Source organism: Ips typographus, linkage group LG9 (genome assembly GCF_016097725.1).
Source record: "Ips typographus isolate SLU linkage group LG9, UJ_Ityp_2.0, whole genome shotgun sequence".
Classification (NCBI taxonomy): domain Eukaryota; kingdom Metazoa; phylum Arthropoda; class Insecta; order Coleoptera; family Curculionidae; genus Ips; species Ips typographus.
Window position 1 is genome coordinate 4,923,912 of NC_138430.1, and position 20,629 is coordinate 4,944,540.

Consider the following 20,629-nt stretch of genomic DNA (forward strand, 5'->3'; position numbering starts at 1 on the left):
ACTATTAAAATTGCCATCATTTTAAGGGATTTTTTTTAAACCGTGTCAGTGAGAGCAAAATGGACGTCAGATTCGTATTTCCTAGTTTGAAGTTAGTAAAAAAAGGTCACTTTTGTTAAGCAAAATCCAATATGGCCGCTGTTAGTATAGTAGGCCTAAATATATGTGACGTGGAGTGTCATTTGTCGAAATATCGTTTTTTAAGGGTGCCACGCCCTAAAAACTATTAAAATTGCCATAATTTTAAGTTTTTTTTTCAAAACCGTGTCAGTGAGAGCAAAATGGACGTCAGATTCGTATTTCCTAGTTTGAAGTTAGTAAAAAAAGGTCACTTTTGTTAAGCAAAATCCAATATGGCCGCTGTTAGTATAGTAGGCCTAAATATATGTGACGTGGAGTGTCATTTGTCGAAATATCATTTTTTAAGAGTACACGCCCTAAAAATTATTAAAATTGCCATAATTTTAAGTTTTTTTTCAAAACCGTGTCAGTGAGAGCAAAATGGACGTCAGATTCGTATTTCCTAGTTTAAAGTTAGTAAAAAAAGGTCACTTTTGTTGAGCAAAATCCAATATGACCGCTGTTAGTATAGTAGGCCCAAATATCTCAAATTTGAGTCAGTTTCGTGCACTTTTCCAAAAAATCGTCCATAACTCGCTTATTTGTAATATACTAATGAATAAGGCTATCACGTGACGATCACCAGACCAGGCTAAGTTGTACCGTTTAGCCGCTAGAGAGCGTCAAAGTTGACTCTAGTTTTTTTTTTAAATATCCCAGGAACGCCTCAAGTAAGAGGTCTGAAATTTTTACCACAAACGCACCTCGTTGGATGTTTGGTTTAACAAAAACAAAGCTTTTTAAATCACCGGAAAAAAATGCCCAAGCAACCACAAAATATCAAAGCAATTCTTAAGAACTAATCTAAGACAGAAGTGAATTTCAAGTTAGTTTGTTATTGATCAAAGAAAGCAGCTTTCAGCTTGCTTACTAAAAACAGTGTTAAACTTTACACCAATATTGCCTTTTGAGTAGTCTACATAACACCCTTGGGTTTTCTTGTTGTAGGCGAATTATTTTGCAGCTTTTACCATTAGTTCCTGCTTCAATTTAACTGTAAACTCTAAATCAACTATACGAATATCTCACTAACTAGTTAAATTTGCAAACGTCGCATTTCCACTGCCAGTGAGTTAAAGAGGGCGCACCAAAGTGAAACTTTATGAAGCACCTTGACCCGAATAATTCCCCAAAACGCTACAGCGGAATCCTTCATATAATCTGGCATAAATCCGGTTTTAATCTCTTTTTGTCGCTTTTGGTATTTTACGAAATTTCGCCACAAAGGAGGGTAAAGGGGGGAAACAAGGACTCGAATTTATTTTCTGCGGTTTCGTATTTATTTTTACTCCCCGAGTATTTGAAAAGCCCGGCTCGCTTACGGAATAGGTTGCGGTGCGAAACTCCGGTAAATTGTGTGTTACAAATAATGATTAGGTCTTTTGTCTCCATAAAAAAAAACCTTTTTCAGAGAGATTTTTTTATTCTGAAAAGGTTTTTGTACCTAAAAGAGCAATTTTTCGAGCCGGTAATGACACACCTAGCTACATTTCGGGTTGACACACAAATTTCGATTCAGTAGGTTAACAACACAACTAGTACCCATATTCGAGCCGCGATGGGACTTCGATGTGCAGACATTACTGTAAAACAGGAAACAAAGGGGCAAATGGCACGTAGATACGAGTAAGGCCGTTACTTTCGAACTAATAAAATTTTAAAACGTTGTAATGCCGCAAAATACACTCCCAACAGCTCGTTTTCGCATAAGTAAATAACAACAATAAAAATCCAGTTCTCTTTGTTATTGGCTTTTTGCTCAAACAACAGTTCACTATTTGTATGAATGAAGGAACTTTAACACAAACACGAAACTTTTTAATTAACACTTCTGATTAGGTATTAATACCGAAAATTCCATCGCCACTAATTTATCAGTCGATAATGTTCGAAAATAATTAGGGACATTAGAACCGATTAGCTATGCTCGTCTATTCGGTCATTACGCGTATCGTAAACAAATCCTGACCTCGTTTTTGTTTTACTAAAAGCTACTATATCTCAGCCTAAATGATTTTAATGGATGAGAAGATATAGAGCAATTCAATTAATCTAAAGCTGTTTGTTTTTAAATGCGATGTGGTTTTAGAGAATTTAAATCAGAGGAATGTCGTTTTCAAGACAGAAAGTGTGAGTTGTGATTGGTCAAGAAAAGCAGCTTTCAGCTTGCTGCTTTTTCTTGACCAATACAAACTACGAACATTGCTGTCTTACACAAAACTTTTTGTTTATTTTATTTAAAGTCTTTAAAAGAGCAATAAGTATACAGAAAAAAATGCCCGTAAAGTTGAAGTTTCTCAACAAGTTTGTTCCCTCAAGAGTAAGGTTTCTTACGAAACGTCAGCGAGCGAGGCAAAGCATCGACAAATATTTGCATACTTTAGTAATAACTCTACTTTACTGAAATTGCTATTACTTTATAGTTTCGGGTAAAACTGAGTTATAGAGAGCGGGGCGATATACGACGTGCCCTTAAGAGATTTTCATAAATTATTAAGCGCCGATTTCCGGAATCTGGGACTTTTTGATCGGGCCAACTTTAGCCGACTCTAAAAGTTGCACAAAAGCCAATTTTGCCGAACACGAATCGATGTGTATACGATCGGTTTACCCACCCCCCTAAAACATGCGATAAGAATACTCATAAATCTCGCTTTTATGCCAAACGTCGAACTAAATAGATTTATCTGCCCCGTTTCTATAATTTACAGATTTTAGCGTACTCCCCGTTTTCGGGGATTGTACAATAAGACACGCTTTTTGGGGCCTCTCGGATTATTTGTATTTATGTGCATAATGCAACTTGAAAGAGAGAGATTATCGATTTGTATATAAACAAATAAGAAAGAGTTTTCTGATCAAGAGTTTTATAGTATAATCAACAGAAATTGTTCCAGAAGTCTTAGTACTATCGTAAGGATAACTTTTCTAAAATGTTGACTTTCTGGGAGGCCTGGTAATCCCTTCATTCTTCTTACATCATTAGTCTAATTTGGCAAATAACTAGGCTTTTTGACATTTTCACAACACTATACAGGTAAGGAAATTTCAAATTGTAGATAGAAATCTCATGATAAAAATAACTAGCTACTATAGGAAATTAATGCTCGAGACAAAGATGGAATTGACTTTATAAAAGCGACGTGTGTCAGTGTACAGAAACTAAATTGCCGTCATTTGACAGTTGATCACAAGATTTTAATTGGACTTCCTGATAAAGTGGTCACGTGACCAACTTTTGAATAACGTTTTGACACACTGACACCGTTTACTTTGATGGAATTCCTATGGATAATTTTGAAATGTTCATATCGTATATAAATTCTAACATATGTAACTGTCAAAATAAAGTGATAGCTGTCAAATGCAGTCCAGAAGCCTTCACATATCACTTATTAGTAAGTGTTATGTGGAAGCCTTTACAATCACTTTGAGACTGCCAGAGAACTCCGATAATTTTTCTGACAACGCCAATGGTCTCTAAGAACTGCTTGAACCTTCAGTTTCTTGTGTAATTTGCCAGAAACCTCTAAAACCTATAACAGGCAAATGAGGAGAGACGAAACAAGGTAAAATGCGTCTGGCTTAATCTGTTTAGGGTTATTTGTATAGTTACAGGTTAAACCAAAAGTGTCTGTTAAATTAGGATGGTTTTTGTATAGTTAAAACTGGCACTTAAAGTTTAACCACAGCAAAGCTACAATCTACTGATTCGTCTCTTTGGGACTTAGACTGTTCATAAAAATATATATAGTCTCTACAGGGTGTATCACGACGAAAATGAATCTTTCAACTGTTTTCGAGATATTGACGTGTAAAAAATGATTTAAATTTTTCTTTAAAAGTGGTCTTTGCAGATTGAAATCAAAGATCAAGAAGAAGAGAAATCAAAGAAGAAACTCTGTTAGTTTGACAGATACAGGCTGATTCAATATAACTGTAGCTGTGAAAATCGTTTTTGGTTCACCCTATAAAGTTATTATAGCATAAATCAACCATATAAGACAGTTTGGTCTGCATTTAACAGTTTTTACTTAAACAGCCAATAACTGGGTTATTTTGATAGATACTGGAAGATTCAATATACTAATTTGTAGTGGTTACAGACTTTTTAAAGACAGTTTAGTCTCTAACAGTCATAGTTAATAACAAACATAAAATTTGAGTTTTTTGCCAAAATAACAGAAATTCAACTCGTCAAAGTTAATAGAGTAACATTTTTACGATTTTTGGGTATTTAAATAGTTTCCAATATCAGTTGGAACTGGTTATTTGTAATGGTGGCAACACGGTTAAAATACAATGTTTAAGCTATAAACTGGTAAACACCCTGTAACTGTCATAAACACAGAAGTACAGCTTGTCATAGTAAACAACGTAAAATTGTCACAATTTCCAACAAATCAGTCTACAACAACAACGGGCTAGGTTAGGTTAGGTTTAAATGTTACTACACACACTATACAGGGTAATTAAAATACAATGTATAGGCTGCAAAATGGTAAAAGGAATCACCCTGTAGTTGTTAAAATAACAGAAATTAAATGAGTAGTAGTATGACAAGATGATTGAAATACAACGCTCAAGCTACTAAATGATAAACGAAACCACTCTGTATCTGTTGAAATTACAGAACCATAGCTTGTCAAAGTTAACAGAGTAAAATTTAGACAATTTTTATCGGGCAAGCACAATTCAATATTGCCTGGGGTTATATACAGGGTAGCACAACAAAAATGTTTAGGCTACAAACATGTAACATAGCTATTATGGTTGTTAATGTTTTGCCAACTTTCTTTTGAACATGCACATGAACAAATTGATAGGATTTGCAGAAACATCGTAAGTAAATAAATTATGTTTGTAGTATTCTAGAAACAAATGTTCTAGAAGTATTCAATTAGTGCCTACCAATTTGAAGTTAGTAGTTTTAGTTGGTACAAAAGAAAGTAAAAATGTCAAGGTTTTTTGATGAGGGTGGTCGTAAAAACCATAAAACACATCGATTTAGCTACATCTGGTGCTTTGGTGAACTTTCAAACTAGGTTAATAATCCTTTTAATCGTCTTTGAGAATTACACTGGGTGTGGTATGTATTACATATAATCAGTTAAGTTTTACCATATAAATCTTTGGGTGTTTTTCCAGAAAGAATCTCAAACTCAACACATTTATATGTAAACTTTTACAGCCCCTTCGACTCAGACATATTTAAACCGATCTCAAAGGGCTCTTTTAAAGTTGACAGGTTGAATTACAGCCAAAGGCATCCCCCAGTATACATATAAAAATACATTTTTGCGTACGACAGTCTGTTTGTGAGGAAAGTAGCGCGTGTGTGTGGAGTAAATGGAATGAAGGGGTGCATATACGACCGGAAACATAAAAAATGGTAATAAGACATTTTTATATTCCGACACGAAATAGGAAGAGATGGCGGCCAGCTGCCGTGGGAGTACGAAAACCCAGTAATAAGTCTGCCTTTGGCTAGAAGAGCACCCGAATATAAATTTACTGAAAACGGCGGTTGATATCAAATAAGTGGTAATATGCCGGTGCCATTCAGCTTTTCTGTCACGTAAACGGTACGCTTTATTAGGCAATCACTGCGACCAGGTACGAAATGAATTCTAAATTTATGTTATTCACTCTTGAAATCCAGTTGCTGGATCATTTTTTTTTCTTTACTTGTAAACAATCCAAGACGATAAAATCATAAAATAAATTATTATACCGTTAAGTTTAATTATTCTTCATTATCTTAAAACGCACTGTGGCGGAAATATTCTATTAAGACGGATGATACGACCTTAATCGTTGTTATTAAGCCACTGTGGAATTAATTTCAATTTAGAGCGATTGTCCCACTCTACGTAAAATTTATTATAATAATGCTCGTAAATATTTAACAGAAGTCTAGGTTCTGCTATCTATCAGTGAATCCTTTGATGCCAATCTAAATGCACACATCTCGAATATTAATACCGTCGATATTTAAACGTGCACTTTATAGCCGATCATTTAGCCGTGAACCGATGAATCAACCTTTAAATTAAACCTCAGTTCACATACATGAAACCTTCGATGCCACGTTGAATACAAATAGTTTGCAATAACTTTTCGCCCTAGGAAAATTGCGAACGCACTTTGTGCGAGATAACCATCTGGACAAACTAGAGTTACTGTGTGTACTATTCTCTTTCCCTTTTAACTACCCTAATCCCGCACCCCTCACACTTTGCCATTCATTAAGGGTCCCTTAACATGGTGCACCGAAACCCATAGAACTGGAATCCAACTCACTTCTACAAGGGAATAGTTTACTTAATGCAGGAAGTTTAATGGTCCAAGGTGGGCCATAATATTTTCTCCCTCAGTAGTATCCATTCCGGCCCTAAAGCAATATAATTATTTTGACCATGAACCCTGGAATGTCTATGACAAGTCCGCACTTAATAGTCATTCTCTAGTGTTGTAAAGGTGTTGACTAAATATGATTGAATGCTGGCAACGAAAATGACCCTTTGAAGGCGTATACATTGCAACTGACAGATATCTTTTTCACGAAATATCGGTGTATTGTAGGAATCGCGAGTGTAAGGTGTAAAAGGGTGGATTCTGCCTCAAAACTCGATCTGAAAGGAACTTTATCGTATTTGGACCGCTGCGTCTTGAAAGGATTTTATGTAAACAAGCCCGATACCGGTCATGTTCGAAATGAAATGCAAATAGGCGACATGAGCAAAATTTTCCTAGAATTTATTTTCTTGAAGCCTTTGACAAAAGTATACTTTGTATATGAGTGATTTCATAATTCCTGTGCAATTCTAGAAATTACTAGATTAAACGTTAATCTAATGGGAAGTCTAAATTTAAATCAGTTGGTGGATGTTTGTGATTGATCAAAAAGCAGTTTTGAGCTTGCTGTTCTTTTTGTGCTATGGAAAAGTAAAATTCAGTGTGACAGAAAAATGTAACAATTTTAACAGTTAATTAATTAATGGGTCTAACTAAAATTTGTTTGTGAAATATCATTTTCCTGTCATGGCTGTCATTAATTTGAAAACTCTGAATCTCTACATTTCTTATGCACTCCCTGTATAATAGCGGCACTGACAGACTGTAAAACTTCCAAGGATGAGATTAACAGTTCAATACAAACATTTTTATTCTTATTACAAATTTTTACGGTTTCTGAGTTATTTGGAAAAAACTGGTTTGACCCAACAAAATTTCAAATCAGTTGAAGTTGTGGTTTGAAATTTGAACACCCTGTAACTCAGTTATTTTCGAGAGTTCACGGTGGTTCAACCACTTAAAAAAACAGTTTTGAGCTCCTCTTTCTAGTGGTATACGGTAAAAAATTATGTCTTAAAAATTGCATACAGGGTGACAAAAATAGTGAATCATCATAATTTTCTTGCACACCCTGTATAGTGGAAGCAAAAACGGTCCTGCAAACTTACGGTGTTGGGTTAAGGAGTTAATTAGGAAAATTTTTGGTTTTTTACAAGTTTTTCGTAACTTTTACCATTATTGAGTTATTCAGCAAAAACTGGTTTGATGCAACAAATTTTCAAATCAGTTGAAGCAGTGGTTTGAAATTAGAACACCCTGTAACTCAGTTATTTTCGGGAGTTCAGGGTGGTTCAACCACTTAAAAAAACCGTTTTGAGCTCCTTTTTCCAGTAGTAATGAGTAAAAAATTCTATCTTAAAAATTGTATACAGGGTGACAAAAATAGTGAACCATCATAGCTTTCTTGCACACCCTGTATACTAGAAGAAAAAACGGTCCTGCAAACTTACGGTGTTGGGTTAAGGAGTTAATTAGGAACATTTTGGGTCTCTTGCAAGTTTTTCGTAACTTTCACCATTATCGAGTTATTTAGCAAAAACTGGTTTGATGCAACAAATTTTCAAATCAGTTGAAAATGTGGTCTGAAATTTGAATACGGTTTAAAGGACAGTCATGATCAAAATCGCCTGTAAAACCTACATGGAGTAAGAAAATTATGGTTTTAAACACATTTTTGGAATTCTCATTAAATTTCCTATCTGATAATCTTAAAACATGCTACAAAATTTGTTACAGTCAGAGAGAAAAGTGGTGTCAAAATTTGAACTGTCAGAAACACAGTTTCAAAGAACAGGCAGGAACAAAATCGCTTGTAAAACTCACTTGGAGTAAGAAAATTACTGTTTTAAGCACATTTTTGGAATCATCATTAAATTTCCTATTCAGTAACCTGAAAAACACCGCAAAATTTGGTATAGTCAGGGAGAAAAGCGGTGCCAAAATTTAAACTGCCAGAAACACAGTATTTGTAATTAACCAGTAATGTACTGGTAATTTACTGGTCAAATTTTTCTGGTAAAGTAAAATATTTACCCCACCCATCACTACAATTAAGTGACAGAAAACATAAATAAACCCCAAATTCGACACTGTTTTCCCTCGTTTTCCCATTTCCAACCAATTTTAACCGTGTTCAGAGGCCCAAAACTTGACATCCGGTGTTTGTTGTTCAGTGTTACCAACTTTTACACCGATTCGCCCCCAAAACTTTTGTCGTGTTTTAAATAAAAGCCAACATGTTTATCGGTGGGGGGGGTTACCCTTTTCGTTGCCTCTGGCTAACGCTCATGTTTTATTCACAAATTAGTTATTAAAACGAAATTTACGCACATTCAGTGGCGTGCTGTTGCTATTAAAACAAAACCTAATGGTCAGCAGCTAGTCGTTTTATCTTGAACCGTAAATTTACAGCACTTGAACATGCTAAAGTTATTGCGTGTTGATAAGCGCTACGTGCCTTATTGGAATATTTCAAATTAGGCTTACCTAACAAATAACCTCTTATAAAACTTGATAAATCACCTATCGTGCCTAAATACACTTTAAGCTTTATCCGGGTTTGCTGAAATATCGTCCAGGTGCGATTTAAAGGTGTTAACCGTTCATAAAGTAAACAGAATATGGACACAAATAACAATTTTTTTAAATAACAATTTTAGGTGTAAAACAACTTTAACCATTAATCAAAGACCAAACTGGTTTCGTTACACTTTCTGATGGGTAAAAGCTTGTTAGGAACAAATATCGTCAAGGTGACACACCGTAAGTTATAGCTTCTACCATAATGCTCGCTGCTAAGTCTCGAATGCAATTTGTTATGCAAAACCGGACACTTGACTAATTATTATACCGGTAAAGGCTTAGTGTGGGTTTCTGCCAACCTTTCGTCGACTACAAGCCCACTCATCAGTTTCAGACAGGCAAAAAATCACCTAAAAGTTCTGATCGTTGGGTTATTTAGCATCAAATTAACAGGCAATAGCAAATATAATCACAAAGGAGTGTGATACCGTCTGCGTTTATATTTATTAGACATGTAAGGTAAACAAACCATCAGATTGCCGTCGTTTCTGAAATTATAGATTGTGTTTGCTTTTGATTCGATCAATAAACTATTAGTAAACTGCGGCATTATAGAGCCTGGAGGACCATTCAAATAACCAATTTTACTAGAAAATTCAAACGTTTTTCCGTGCTATCTACCTATTTACACATCAATACAGTGGTTAATTAAACGGTGAGACTCCTTAAAATTTGACGCTAATCCCCTCGGGCTAATTAATAATTAGTTAATACAACTTTTAAGCTGGGAAACTGTTAAAATTTAAATTAATTTGCGAACGCGACTTAGGAGGTAGCAAAACCCGCTTTAAAACCACTTTGTATGCAGCTGGTTCTTTTAATAATGCCATAAGTTTGCATAATACACTACAGCCACTATGTATGCAGTTATGCAATTTAATAATGACTCTTTTTTCCAAATCATTCTATGCAGAATAATTGTTGGTAATTTAGTTTTTAAACTGGAAAAGCATAGTGTTTTCTAGAAGATATTCAAGGATTTGTTGTTGCCAATAACAATGCGCAACTAGTTCACCCTGTAAAATAAAACTACTACTCAGTTTCAAATCTTACCATATTAAGAGGAGATTTCCAATGGAACCATTGACGTAACACCTGGAAAAGAAGAAAATAAGATTAACTTGTAAACTGAGCAAATAACTGAGTTTTTCACTATTTAGGGTGGTCAAAAATGGATTTTAAGGACCAAAAAAGTGTGATGTAAATTTAAGATAGTGTGTAGTAGACTTGATGGAAATATTCAAAAGTCCACTGTGCAGTATTTGCGAAAATTAGACCACTGTTCGTAGTTTGCGACTGGTCAAGAAAAAGCAGCAAGCTGAAAGCTGCTTTTTTGGCCAATCACAAACTACCCACTGTGCCCATTCTTTAAATTTTTTTTTAAAAAATTTAAAGTGCTTTTTTGTACTTATTTCAATTAATTTAAGGTCCTTTGGTATAAATATGTCCTTTGCTGTGCATTCAAACTCTACTGGAGCAAAATAAAAAATTTCCAAAATTGCACTTTTTCACAACAACAAAATGAGCCAAAACTGGACTCTCTAGCTTTTCATGTAAAAAAAGACCCCAAAAATTGAGTTATTTTTACTTTTCTTGTTTTTAATTTAACCATTTTTTTAAACTTTTGTGGGAGAAGAAAGGGATTAGCAAGGTTACACTTAAAACTACCCAATATAAGTAAAAAGCTTAATCTGCCTTATACAGGGTGACCCAAATAAAACTTTGAAACTAAAATCATATTTTTATCATAATTCTTAGCATGTTCGGTGATTTTAATGGAAAATAAATGATATGGGATAAAAATGAACGCATTTTTGAAATTTACTAATAAATTTTATAAACGAAACTGGGGAAAACGTCTAAATACATAAATTGTGAATTTTGTTTTTAAAGTTTTATTTGGATCATCCTGTATAACGTAGATTAAGCTTTTTACTTAAATTGGGTAGTTTTAAGTGTATATTGCTTGATATTGACCACAAGGTTATTTTGAAACAGTTTTTCACGAATTTTTCAATTTTTGATTATACCTCAGTTACACCCTGTATACTCGGATCCGTAAAAACTTGTAAAAAGATTATTTAGGTCATCAGAAAGAGAAAGAAAATATCTTTTAATCCTCAAAAAAATGATTAAAATCGAGTCAATCAATTTGAAGAAACAGCTACTCAAAAATGACCAAAAATTTTACTGTCCCATTCTTTTTGACGACCAGTTTAGATGTTTTGTCGATTCCATCATCAGACTAACAACAGTTAACCACGCTTTCAGCAAAGTGTTGAGCAGCAATTAAAATTTGTTAGGATAGAAGATTTGAATTTGATTCTCCATTTTTTCACAAAAGATCTTCCTCTTTTCTTCATTGGTTCATCATTTTCCATTTTCTGCTCTGGTTTCAACCAATCATCATCAACAGGTCTGGTCCGTGATCAACATCAGCTATTTAATACCAATGATGGACCGTAACGTAATTTTTACTGAGTGATTTCGTCAGGAAGTAGTGAAACTGGCTGCGTTTTATATCGTTCCTGGATCCTATAAAGCATCCTAAGTCCCGATAGAGCACATCCGCCATACACAATGCACAAGTTCGTGCATTCTCCTTTGAAAACTGCGGTGCAGAATGGATCGTAAAACGGTTCGAAAACGTTTTATATTGTCGACCAGAGCAATCCGAGCGTTTTTGTTGGTCGCATCAGCGCTTCGTGCATCTCCACATAGAATATTAGCCGCGATGTCGTCGGTTTCGAGCCGGCGAAACCGTGACCTTAGGCTACATTCTTGCATAATAAAATGGCTGTAATGGCTCTTTTCTGTTTTTTTTTTTTCTGTACGGCAAAGCTTCGTATCGTTTCAGACTTTAAAATAGCTCCTCCAGCATAACGGTGGAATAGTTGCGATTGATTGTATGCTTTTGAGAGCCAGAGGCCAAAATGGGCGTTAGACAATCCAGTGGGTGGAATAGATCGATGTGTTCGTGTTCCATTCTGATTTCTATACTTTGTTTTAAATCTAGTCAAAAATAGCAACAGTTTTTGATGACAACGTAAAACGCCCAACAGTCTAAAGGTGTTAAAGTTCATTACCCGATAAAGACAGCTTTATCGATATAACCATTTTATATAGGGTACACAAAGCGTCAAAGGCTTTGTGTACTTTACATATCAACTTATGTGCTGATCCTGCTGTGTTACGTATTTTTCATGCAGGAATGCTTTATGAAATTGCATTTTGTAAAATGTCGAACGGTTTAAATTATTAATTTTTAATTTAGCTTTTTCACTTAACAATTTCCCGTTAGGTAATATCAAAGTATTTTCGTATGATAATCCTGGAATGCGAATATAACTCAGGCAGCGGAGTTTATATCAGTTTACGCACACATATAAAAAAATTCCTGGGTTTTTTATGAAATTCCTCCAAGAAACCAGTATTGGTTGAACTTCCACGACATTTTTAAATTCTGGTTGGTAATTTACGAGTCCGTTAAATTGGGTTAGAAAAATGGATACAAAACCCGTTTGCAAAATTGGATTCGCTTAAAAAGACTGCAAGAATGTTAAGCTATAAAACACTTTAATAAACCCGATGCAAGTTTCGGAGATAAGAAGACTCCGACAAAAGAAAGTTCTCTCACAAAGACGCTGATATCATACATGTGGATCTTGGAATTCATGTCGGCGCTCTCTTGATAGGTATAATCTGACTTTAAGATACGGTTTCCTATTCGTACAGAAGGTTAGACTTTGACAATGATACTCGTAAAAAGAGGACTACTTTCTCTTTTATTTCCTCTCCAAAATTGCTTTTTGATCGTTCTATATATCCCATCCCTAATTTAAAAAACTACACATAATGTGAAAGGCATATTGGAAGTTTGCAACGGTGCAAAGCTAACAACTGCGAGTTCTTAGGTTTGTTTTTTTTCTCTCTTACTCCCCCGTTAAGAAAGTTTCAGGCAAATTTGCAAACTGCAAATATTGACGCAGCTTATAGTTATTAAAGTTCGCTGTATGCAGATTCAACAAATTCTTTAAAGTGGGTTAAACTTATGAAACGTTCAAGGTAGAGAGAAAATAAACCTAGACGAGTACCGCCGACCAATTTCAAATGGTTTAAATGCTTTTAGTTTTGTTTTTCTACCTAAAATTTCACTTTAATATTAGTTGATTTAATTTGTCGAGTCAGAACTTAAGGGACGATTGACGTTTCAAGATTTTTCTTGATTTTTTGTTGAACTTGGTGTTTGCTTAGCTTATTTGCCAAAACTGTAAAGTCACATACTTTGAAGATGGCAAAGAAAGACCAATTACTAAAATAACTAATCTCTCTCTCCAATGGCGCTACAGCCCAAATTGAGCCTTGGCCTCCTTTATCTTCTGCCTCCAACACTGTCGCTCTGTCCAACGCCGCTCTCCTCCAGGTTCTGACACCTATTAAGTTTTGCGCGTTTTCTATCACTCCATCCTCCCATCTTTTCCTTGGTCTCCTTTCTGGTCTTCTGCCCTGCATCCTACTATTGAGGGCCCTTTTTGGTAGTCTGTTATCCGGCATTCTTACTACGTGGCCTGCCCATCGTAGCCTCTGTAATCTGACGAATTCTGAGATAGGTGTCTCCTTGAAAAGTTGGTAGATGTCATGACTATATCTTTTTCTCCATATCTCATTTTCATTTAATGGCCCAAAGATCCGTCTTAGTATTCTTCTTTCAAACACCTCCAGTTTATTCTGCGAGTTCTTTGACATGACCCATGTCTCGCATCCATAGCATAGTATCGGCCTGATGATGGTTTTGTATATTCTGATTTTTAATTTTCTGTGTATGATTTTGGAGCGGAATATATGGGACAGAGCGAAGTAGGCTTTGTTGGCCGATATTATTCGATGTTGTACTAACTACTACAAACTACTATATTATTAACCAAAGGCAACTATAATAGTATTAATATTAGTACAACAAACAATTTGGATGCAAAACAATATTCACGTATTCACAAAGCACTAGCCAGTGTTGCCAAGTCAAAATATTTAATGGCGGTAGAATAATCAGTCAAAAAACGGTATATTATTATACAGGGTGTCTTTTAATAGTTGTCAAACATTTTAATCATTGATTCTTGCTATAAAAACCGTACTTCAAAAATACAGATTTTTAATTTTTTCATTAATAATTGTTTTTTTAAGTTTTGACATTAGTGACAGATATCACGTGGTTTTAAAGGATAATTTAGCTAGGCAGTCACGTGACCGTTGTAAAAAATCATAAATCTCAAAATATTAAATATGATCATTCTTATCTCAATACTCAATTTTGAAAATTGACAAGTGACAGAAATGACACATTTCACAGCTGCTTCCCGGAAAAATGTTTTGGAGTAAAAGCATTCATCATGTCAATAATTTTCTTGAATTATGTACTTGATGTACAGGGTGCTGCATTTTCGATGGGCTTTTGAAAATTGGTCATTTTGGGAACCTCCTCTGTATTTCATTTGCTAGTAAAGTTATCAAAAAAAATAAAAACGGTTTCCGGTAGAAGTTTTGACGTAGAATCCAATGGCGTAGTCAGTTTTTTCTATTACGTTTAGTTTCTGACATATGACAGTAAGTTATATTTTTTTAAATGGAACACCCTATATATTTTTAGGTCATTTAATTCTGTTGATTTTTACTTTTTCAATGGTGTATTAAAACATATAAGTTTGTAAACGTTAATCTTGGAAATTAGAAAAAAAGCGTTTCCTTAATAAAAAAGTGCTAAATAATATGTATAAAAATACCCACAGTCGAAACAAAATTTGGCTATATTCATATTAACATGTTACATGTCATTTATAAACAGTTTTTTTAACTTCTACCTTAAAAATAGTATAAAATAGAAATGGCCACTTTTCTTATTAAAGTGATGGTAGAACTGCTTGTAACTTAGATTTTTAATAACATTTATTAAAAATATTTAATTTTCTGATGTGTTAGTTTATATGATTTCCGATTTTGTTTTGTATTTTAGATATTGGCCTTTTTTTTAGCTTAACAAAGGTCTTTTTTTAAAATAACAGGATTAACCTCTACAAACTTATATGTTGTAATACACCGTTGAAAAGGTAAAAATCAACAGAAATAAATGACGTAAAAATATATAGTATGTTCCATTTAAAAAAATGTAACTTATTGTCATATGTCAGAAACTAAACGGAATAGAAAAAAACTGACTACGCCATTGGATTCTACATGAAAACTTCTATCGGGAACCGTTCTTCCTTTTTTGATGACTTTAAGAGCAAATTAAATACAGAAGAGGTTTAAAAATTACCAATTTTCGAAAACCCCCCGTATCTTTGAAACAAAAGAAGTTTGCGTCGCCCACTTTTCGCCAGTCATCTCAGCTCAGAAAAAGAGATCAGAACACGTATGCTACTTTTTTTCTATCTATTACCGTTTTCTCTGTACCCCGTAAAACCATCGAAAATGCAGCACCCTGTACAAGAACATGAATAAAGCGTCAAGGAAATAATGAACATGTTTTCTTTTACCCCTACAGGCTCCTATTTCCCCCTAAAAATCTGTCAAATCTTAAAAAAGACTGTCAAAAGTCACGTGACACAAACAGAGTAGCTAAACAGCAGTTCTAATAGAAACAATTTTCAAATAAAACGGTTAACAAAATTGAATTAGTAATTGCTACTTATACCTCATATTAAGGCTATTTACTAATATTGCACGTTCCATGCGTTATTTCTCAAATAAGCCTTTCCTTCATTCACACGCAACCAAATCAGTCAATGAACTTTCTCTTTGTACAAATGCGGAATGTGGCGATCATTTACCTTAATAATTGTGACACGCGTGTTTGTGTAATGGCATCGTTGAAGGAAAAAATGCCAGAACATGTGTCTGGCAGATTGGCTCCTCCGGAGACGTATTTATCGAACGGATTTATGAGAATGATCCGTTTTAATGGGTCGTCATAAGTTTTATGCCACAGTTTAATATTTTTTTTAACGGTTTTGTGAACTGGCTGCTCAGGCGGGAGGTCTTTCTACTTTTCTTTTATGCAAATTGATTTTATGGACATGAGAGTTCCCATGTTAAAAAAAACCGTTTTCTGTCCATATGATGACTACTGTAACTTGAATAATTAAATTCAAACTTATCAACAGAAATGAACACATCCACCTGGCAAGTGTAATTAAACGACAAACCAAGACATGTAAATTGAACATGAGGCGTGAAACCAATTTACGTTGTGCATGTAACACGTTTTCACGGACATTCTCTCGATTATTTTCGATTCTTTGGCTTTGGTCGTGTTTAACATCAAAAGTAACACTTTGTATCTAAACATTTCTTCTAATATTGACAGAGTTAATCCCCCGACAAGGCTGTACCCACGTATTTCTTCCAGTGAGTGTTGTCTAGGCTTCGACAACTACTAAAATTCAAATAAAATATTGACTTTAGCTTAAAAGATTTAGTAAATAACACTGCACCTATGCATAAAACTCATACACAAATATAATAAATAATATTATTCTTCGGAATCGAAGAGGGAACCTTTACGTACACAATTGTGTAGTTTATTCCGTTAATATTGTTTGGGAATCTAATCGGATAAAGCCGCTTTTATACATTTCACTTGATGCATTATTCATCGTTATTGCTACGAATCTGAACGTGAATACGACCAAATTACACACACAACAATATTGTGTATGGAATTCCATAAAAACAACGTTGTTAACCACCACTATTTCCCATGAGTACGCTAACAAATTATCACCGCATAATTTCGAACAACAATTCTATTTGCATTAAGTTGTCGTTGCCAATATTTACCCCCAAAACCCATAAGGCCGTTTCTGTTAATGACGGGCGAATTAACATTTAATAGACTGCAATTTTAATACCAAATTCCCCATTAAATATTATGATTTGCTTCATCTCATTTTAGGTACACAATGTGTGACTCTAATTTAATCATTTAAATTAAAACAAAATTTACTAATAAATATAAACTGATTTGAGACTTCAATTCAGATTTTCCTTTAGTAGCTGTCCAAGGGTCGTTCAAAACAATAGCTACGTTAGGGGGGTTAGAAAGTGGCAAAAAGTTGCCCTAAAAGCACAATGGATCTACAAACTAATTTGCTTTTGTTTTCTGAATGATAATGAGTGACATTTTAACCGTGCGAAAACAAAAGCCTTATTATTCTTAGAGTTTCGAGGAAACGTTGAATCTAGGCGGGTTTTCTTCTCAACTTTGTCATTTTGGATTTGTTTGAATATTCGTGATAAATGGAAAACACGATAAATGGTTCAAGCACTAAAATAGAATTCAAGTACGATTCATATTTTAGAGAAAAGGGCTCACTTTGTAGCTGCTAGACCAAGACTGACATTTTTGTTTCACTTTTTAGTCTTGGAAAATACTAAAAAAATTACTATTTAATAATATGCTTATTACTCATTAGTTTTGAATAGATAATAACACCCATTATGTGTACACTAATACAGCACCAGAAGTCAGTAGTCATATGTTTTTTCACCCCCCTTTTTAATTTATTAGAATGATCTTAACAATCACATGTGTGGGCAATTTATATAAACCACTAAACATACTGACTTTGGTTAAAATTCAAGTCCCATTTAGAAAATTGTAATGTATAGGTAATTATGGTTAAAGCATAGGTATTATTAATGTAAAAACTGTTTTTTGACCTTATAAAGTTGGTTTTTGTTGCAGGGTCGCCTTGAACCCACATCCCCTCCATTTGGTGGTTTTTATTATTATGATGGTAAGTTGTTTTTGTGTTAACTGTCATTTAGTAGAGGCGCAGTTGCCAGATTCTTGTACCTTTGACCTTCACAAGTCACATGGTTTTGTTTTCAAGAAGGGTCATTACTCACTGGTTCAGTCCACCCCTGGACACTACCAATATACAGGGTGGTCCAGTTTTAAATGTCAATAATTCACCATTCTATAGCCCATCAAAAAATAAGTTAACATACATATTATGTCATTTTCCTGAAAAATGCTTTCCAAGGAAAATACAGTCCATAAATGTTCAGTTTAAAAAATCAGTTTCTTGTCATAACTGTCAGACCGCTGGAGCAATTTTAATCAAATTTAGAACAAATACATATGAAATTAATACTTCCATTAATTGAAACTGTCCAGTGGTGTAAATACAAAAAGATGGTTTTCATTTTTCTGCCTTATATTCTATGTCACTGGATATTTTTCAAAATTTTCCGTTTTTTTTTACTTTTTCAATTTGACAAAATAAGCATCTCTTACAAAACTCTGATTTGAAGTTTTGTTTACGAAAAAATTGAGTAATTACGTTTGAAGATCCAAAACCAACCCAACATAAAAATTTTCTTGAAAACGGTGAAAATTGACTTAAGAAGCTTAAAAAATGTCTTTGTAGCCAGTTTTCACAGTTTCCAGACAAATTGAAAGACTTTAGTTTTGAAAATTGACTTAGAAACCAGTAAATTTACTTTGGAACTGTGAAAATTTACTTGAGAGGCTTAGAAACTATCTTTGTAGTCAGATAAGTTGAAAAACTTGTGAAAACTGACTTGTAGCCATGAAAAACTACTTAATCTAGAATTTTTTGCAACAAATGCACACATTTCAACCTTGAAAATTGACTTGGACCAAAAAGTGACTCTGAACTAATGAAAAGTGACAACAAAAGCTTAAATATTGCATTTGAAGTAAGTTTTCATAATTTGAAAATACATTTCAATATTTTAGTCTTCTATATAGGATATTGATATTATATTCATGAAAATTGACTTGAAGACTAACTTTTCAGGTTTTTTTTTACTTTGATTTTCATTTTCTTAGAACTCTGGGCCATTTTTAGGGCTTTGAAACTGCTTTCAGCTTGAAAAATCGAGTTTTATCGTTATCTTCACCAAGCTTTTGACATAGCAGACTTAAAAAACTATTTTTACATTTTTCGTAGGCTTAAATATGCCATTTCATGCTTTGTCACTATTAAATTGACTTCTAGACGCTTCACTGTGTTTTAAGATAGAAAAATTGAATTTGAAACTATTTTTTATAGTAAAAGTTAAGTTTCAGACTGTCTGACAGTTGAAACGTTTTTCAAAACTGAATTTTGAAGGTCTGTGTTTTCCTTAGGAAGCGTTCTTCAGGAAAATGACATAATGCGTGTCAACTTATTTTTTGATGGGCTATCGATTGGTGAATTATTGATATTTAAAACTGGACCACCCTGTATAGCAACGATCATAAAAAAATGGCGTGACGTACCGTTTGTGAACGTTTGCTTGTTCATTTGTCAAATCTAAAATATGTACTTTCCTGTACCTTGATTTCCTTTCTATTACAAGATTACGTCATACGTCATTGACATATGACATTTGGCTGTCAGTTACAGCGCTGTCTTTTGTTCTGTTCTAAACCTCGAAACTGTCAAATTCAAATGAGATACAAAACAACAAAACATACTTGAAAAGTAACAAATACAGCCTGAAAATCAGTTTGACTTTGGTTGAATTCATTTTATACCTTCATCAGTGCATTTTTGGCATTTATAATATTTGGTTGTGTGTTTCTCACACTTTAGTCTATTTTTAAATATGACACCTGTCAAAATCTTAAAATTAAGTAAAATGAGTATAAAAAATATCAAAGGTATTTGATAACTTTAGGAGTGGATTGACAGTTAAGTACATAAAATTCGAAAGTGTCATATAAACTATGGTCGAAAAGCATAGCAGAGCTAGCAAACCCTAAAATATGTGCCTCAAAAAACAGGTTTTTTCATTTTAATTCCTAATCAATAAAAACTCAAATAAAATTTGTAAAATTTGGATATTTTTAATTCTTTTTTTTAATATTCCGGAAAGAAGCAAATTTTTTTACTTACGCACAAGTGTATAAAAATGACTGTATCTGAAAAACTATGCAAAATGAAAAGAAATGTCAAGACAAACTTTTCTTAGGAAACAGTAATGCAGAATGCCCTAAAATTATAGCTTATAGAAATTTTAGCTGTCAAACTTTTTCAACGGCTCCCGTAGCTGTTCAGATTATTTCAAAATTTGAAAAAATTTCTAAATGAACACTTCAACATAGCAAACATGCATTCCAAATTTCAATTGAGTAACTTTTTTCGTTTCGGAATGGTGCCTTACCTTAACAGTTAGACACTTTTTCGACTAGAGTTTATATGATTGAACCACCTTGTATATTCTTGTTTACCATCTAACAAAATAGCTTTTGCTCTTCCTTTTTCATGCAAAATGATAAAACAACACTTAGAAGGCAAAACAACAAGGCTGGAAGCGATTCGTTGATTTCACTCCCCGCAAAGTTTAATTGGGTTTTTGTAGTCAGTATAGAGAACACAAGTGAAACTTGGTCTCCGGGACCTTCATTAATTTGACGAATCGTTTTTTAAATGGGTAAATATCTGTCAAGAAGTCTGATTCGATTAACTCTCTCGCCACACTATAATTATGTGACAAGGAAAATATGAAGCTTTAAACTGAACAAAGTAAATTTACTAGAACCAAATATTGGTCTTCA

The 20,629-nt window shown here is 33.9% G+C and overlaps 1 protein-coding gene across 1 annotated transcript in view; it reads right to left on the bottom strand.

Annotated features, from left to right (window-relative positions):
- Window positions 1–20,629, bottom strand: part of caps (capricious) — a 62,097-nt gene that overhangs the window by 30,445 nt on the left and 11,023 nt on the right. The window contains exon 2 of the mRNA XM_081986438.1: window positions 10,114–10,155. Within this exon, the coding sequence (XP_081842564.1) occupies window positions 10,114–10,155 (42 nt within the window). The remainder of the gene's footprint in view (window positions 1–10,113; window positions 10,156–20,629) is intronic.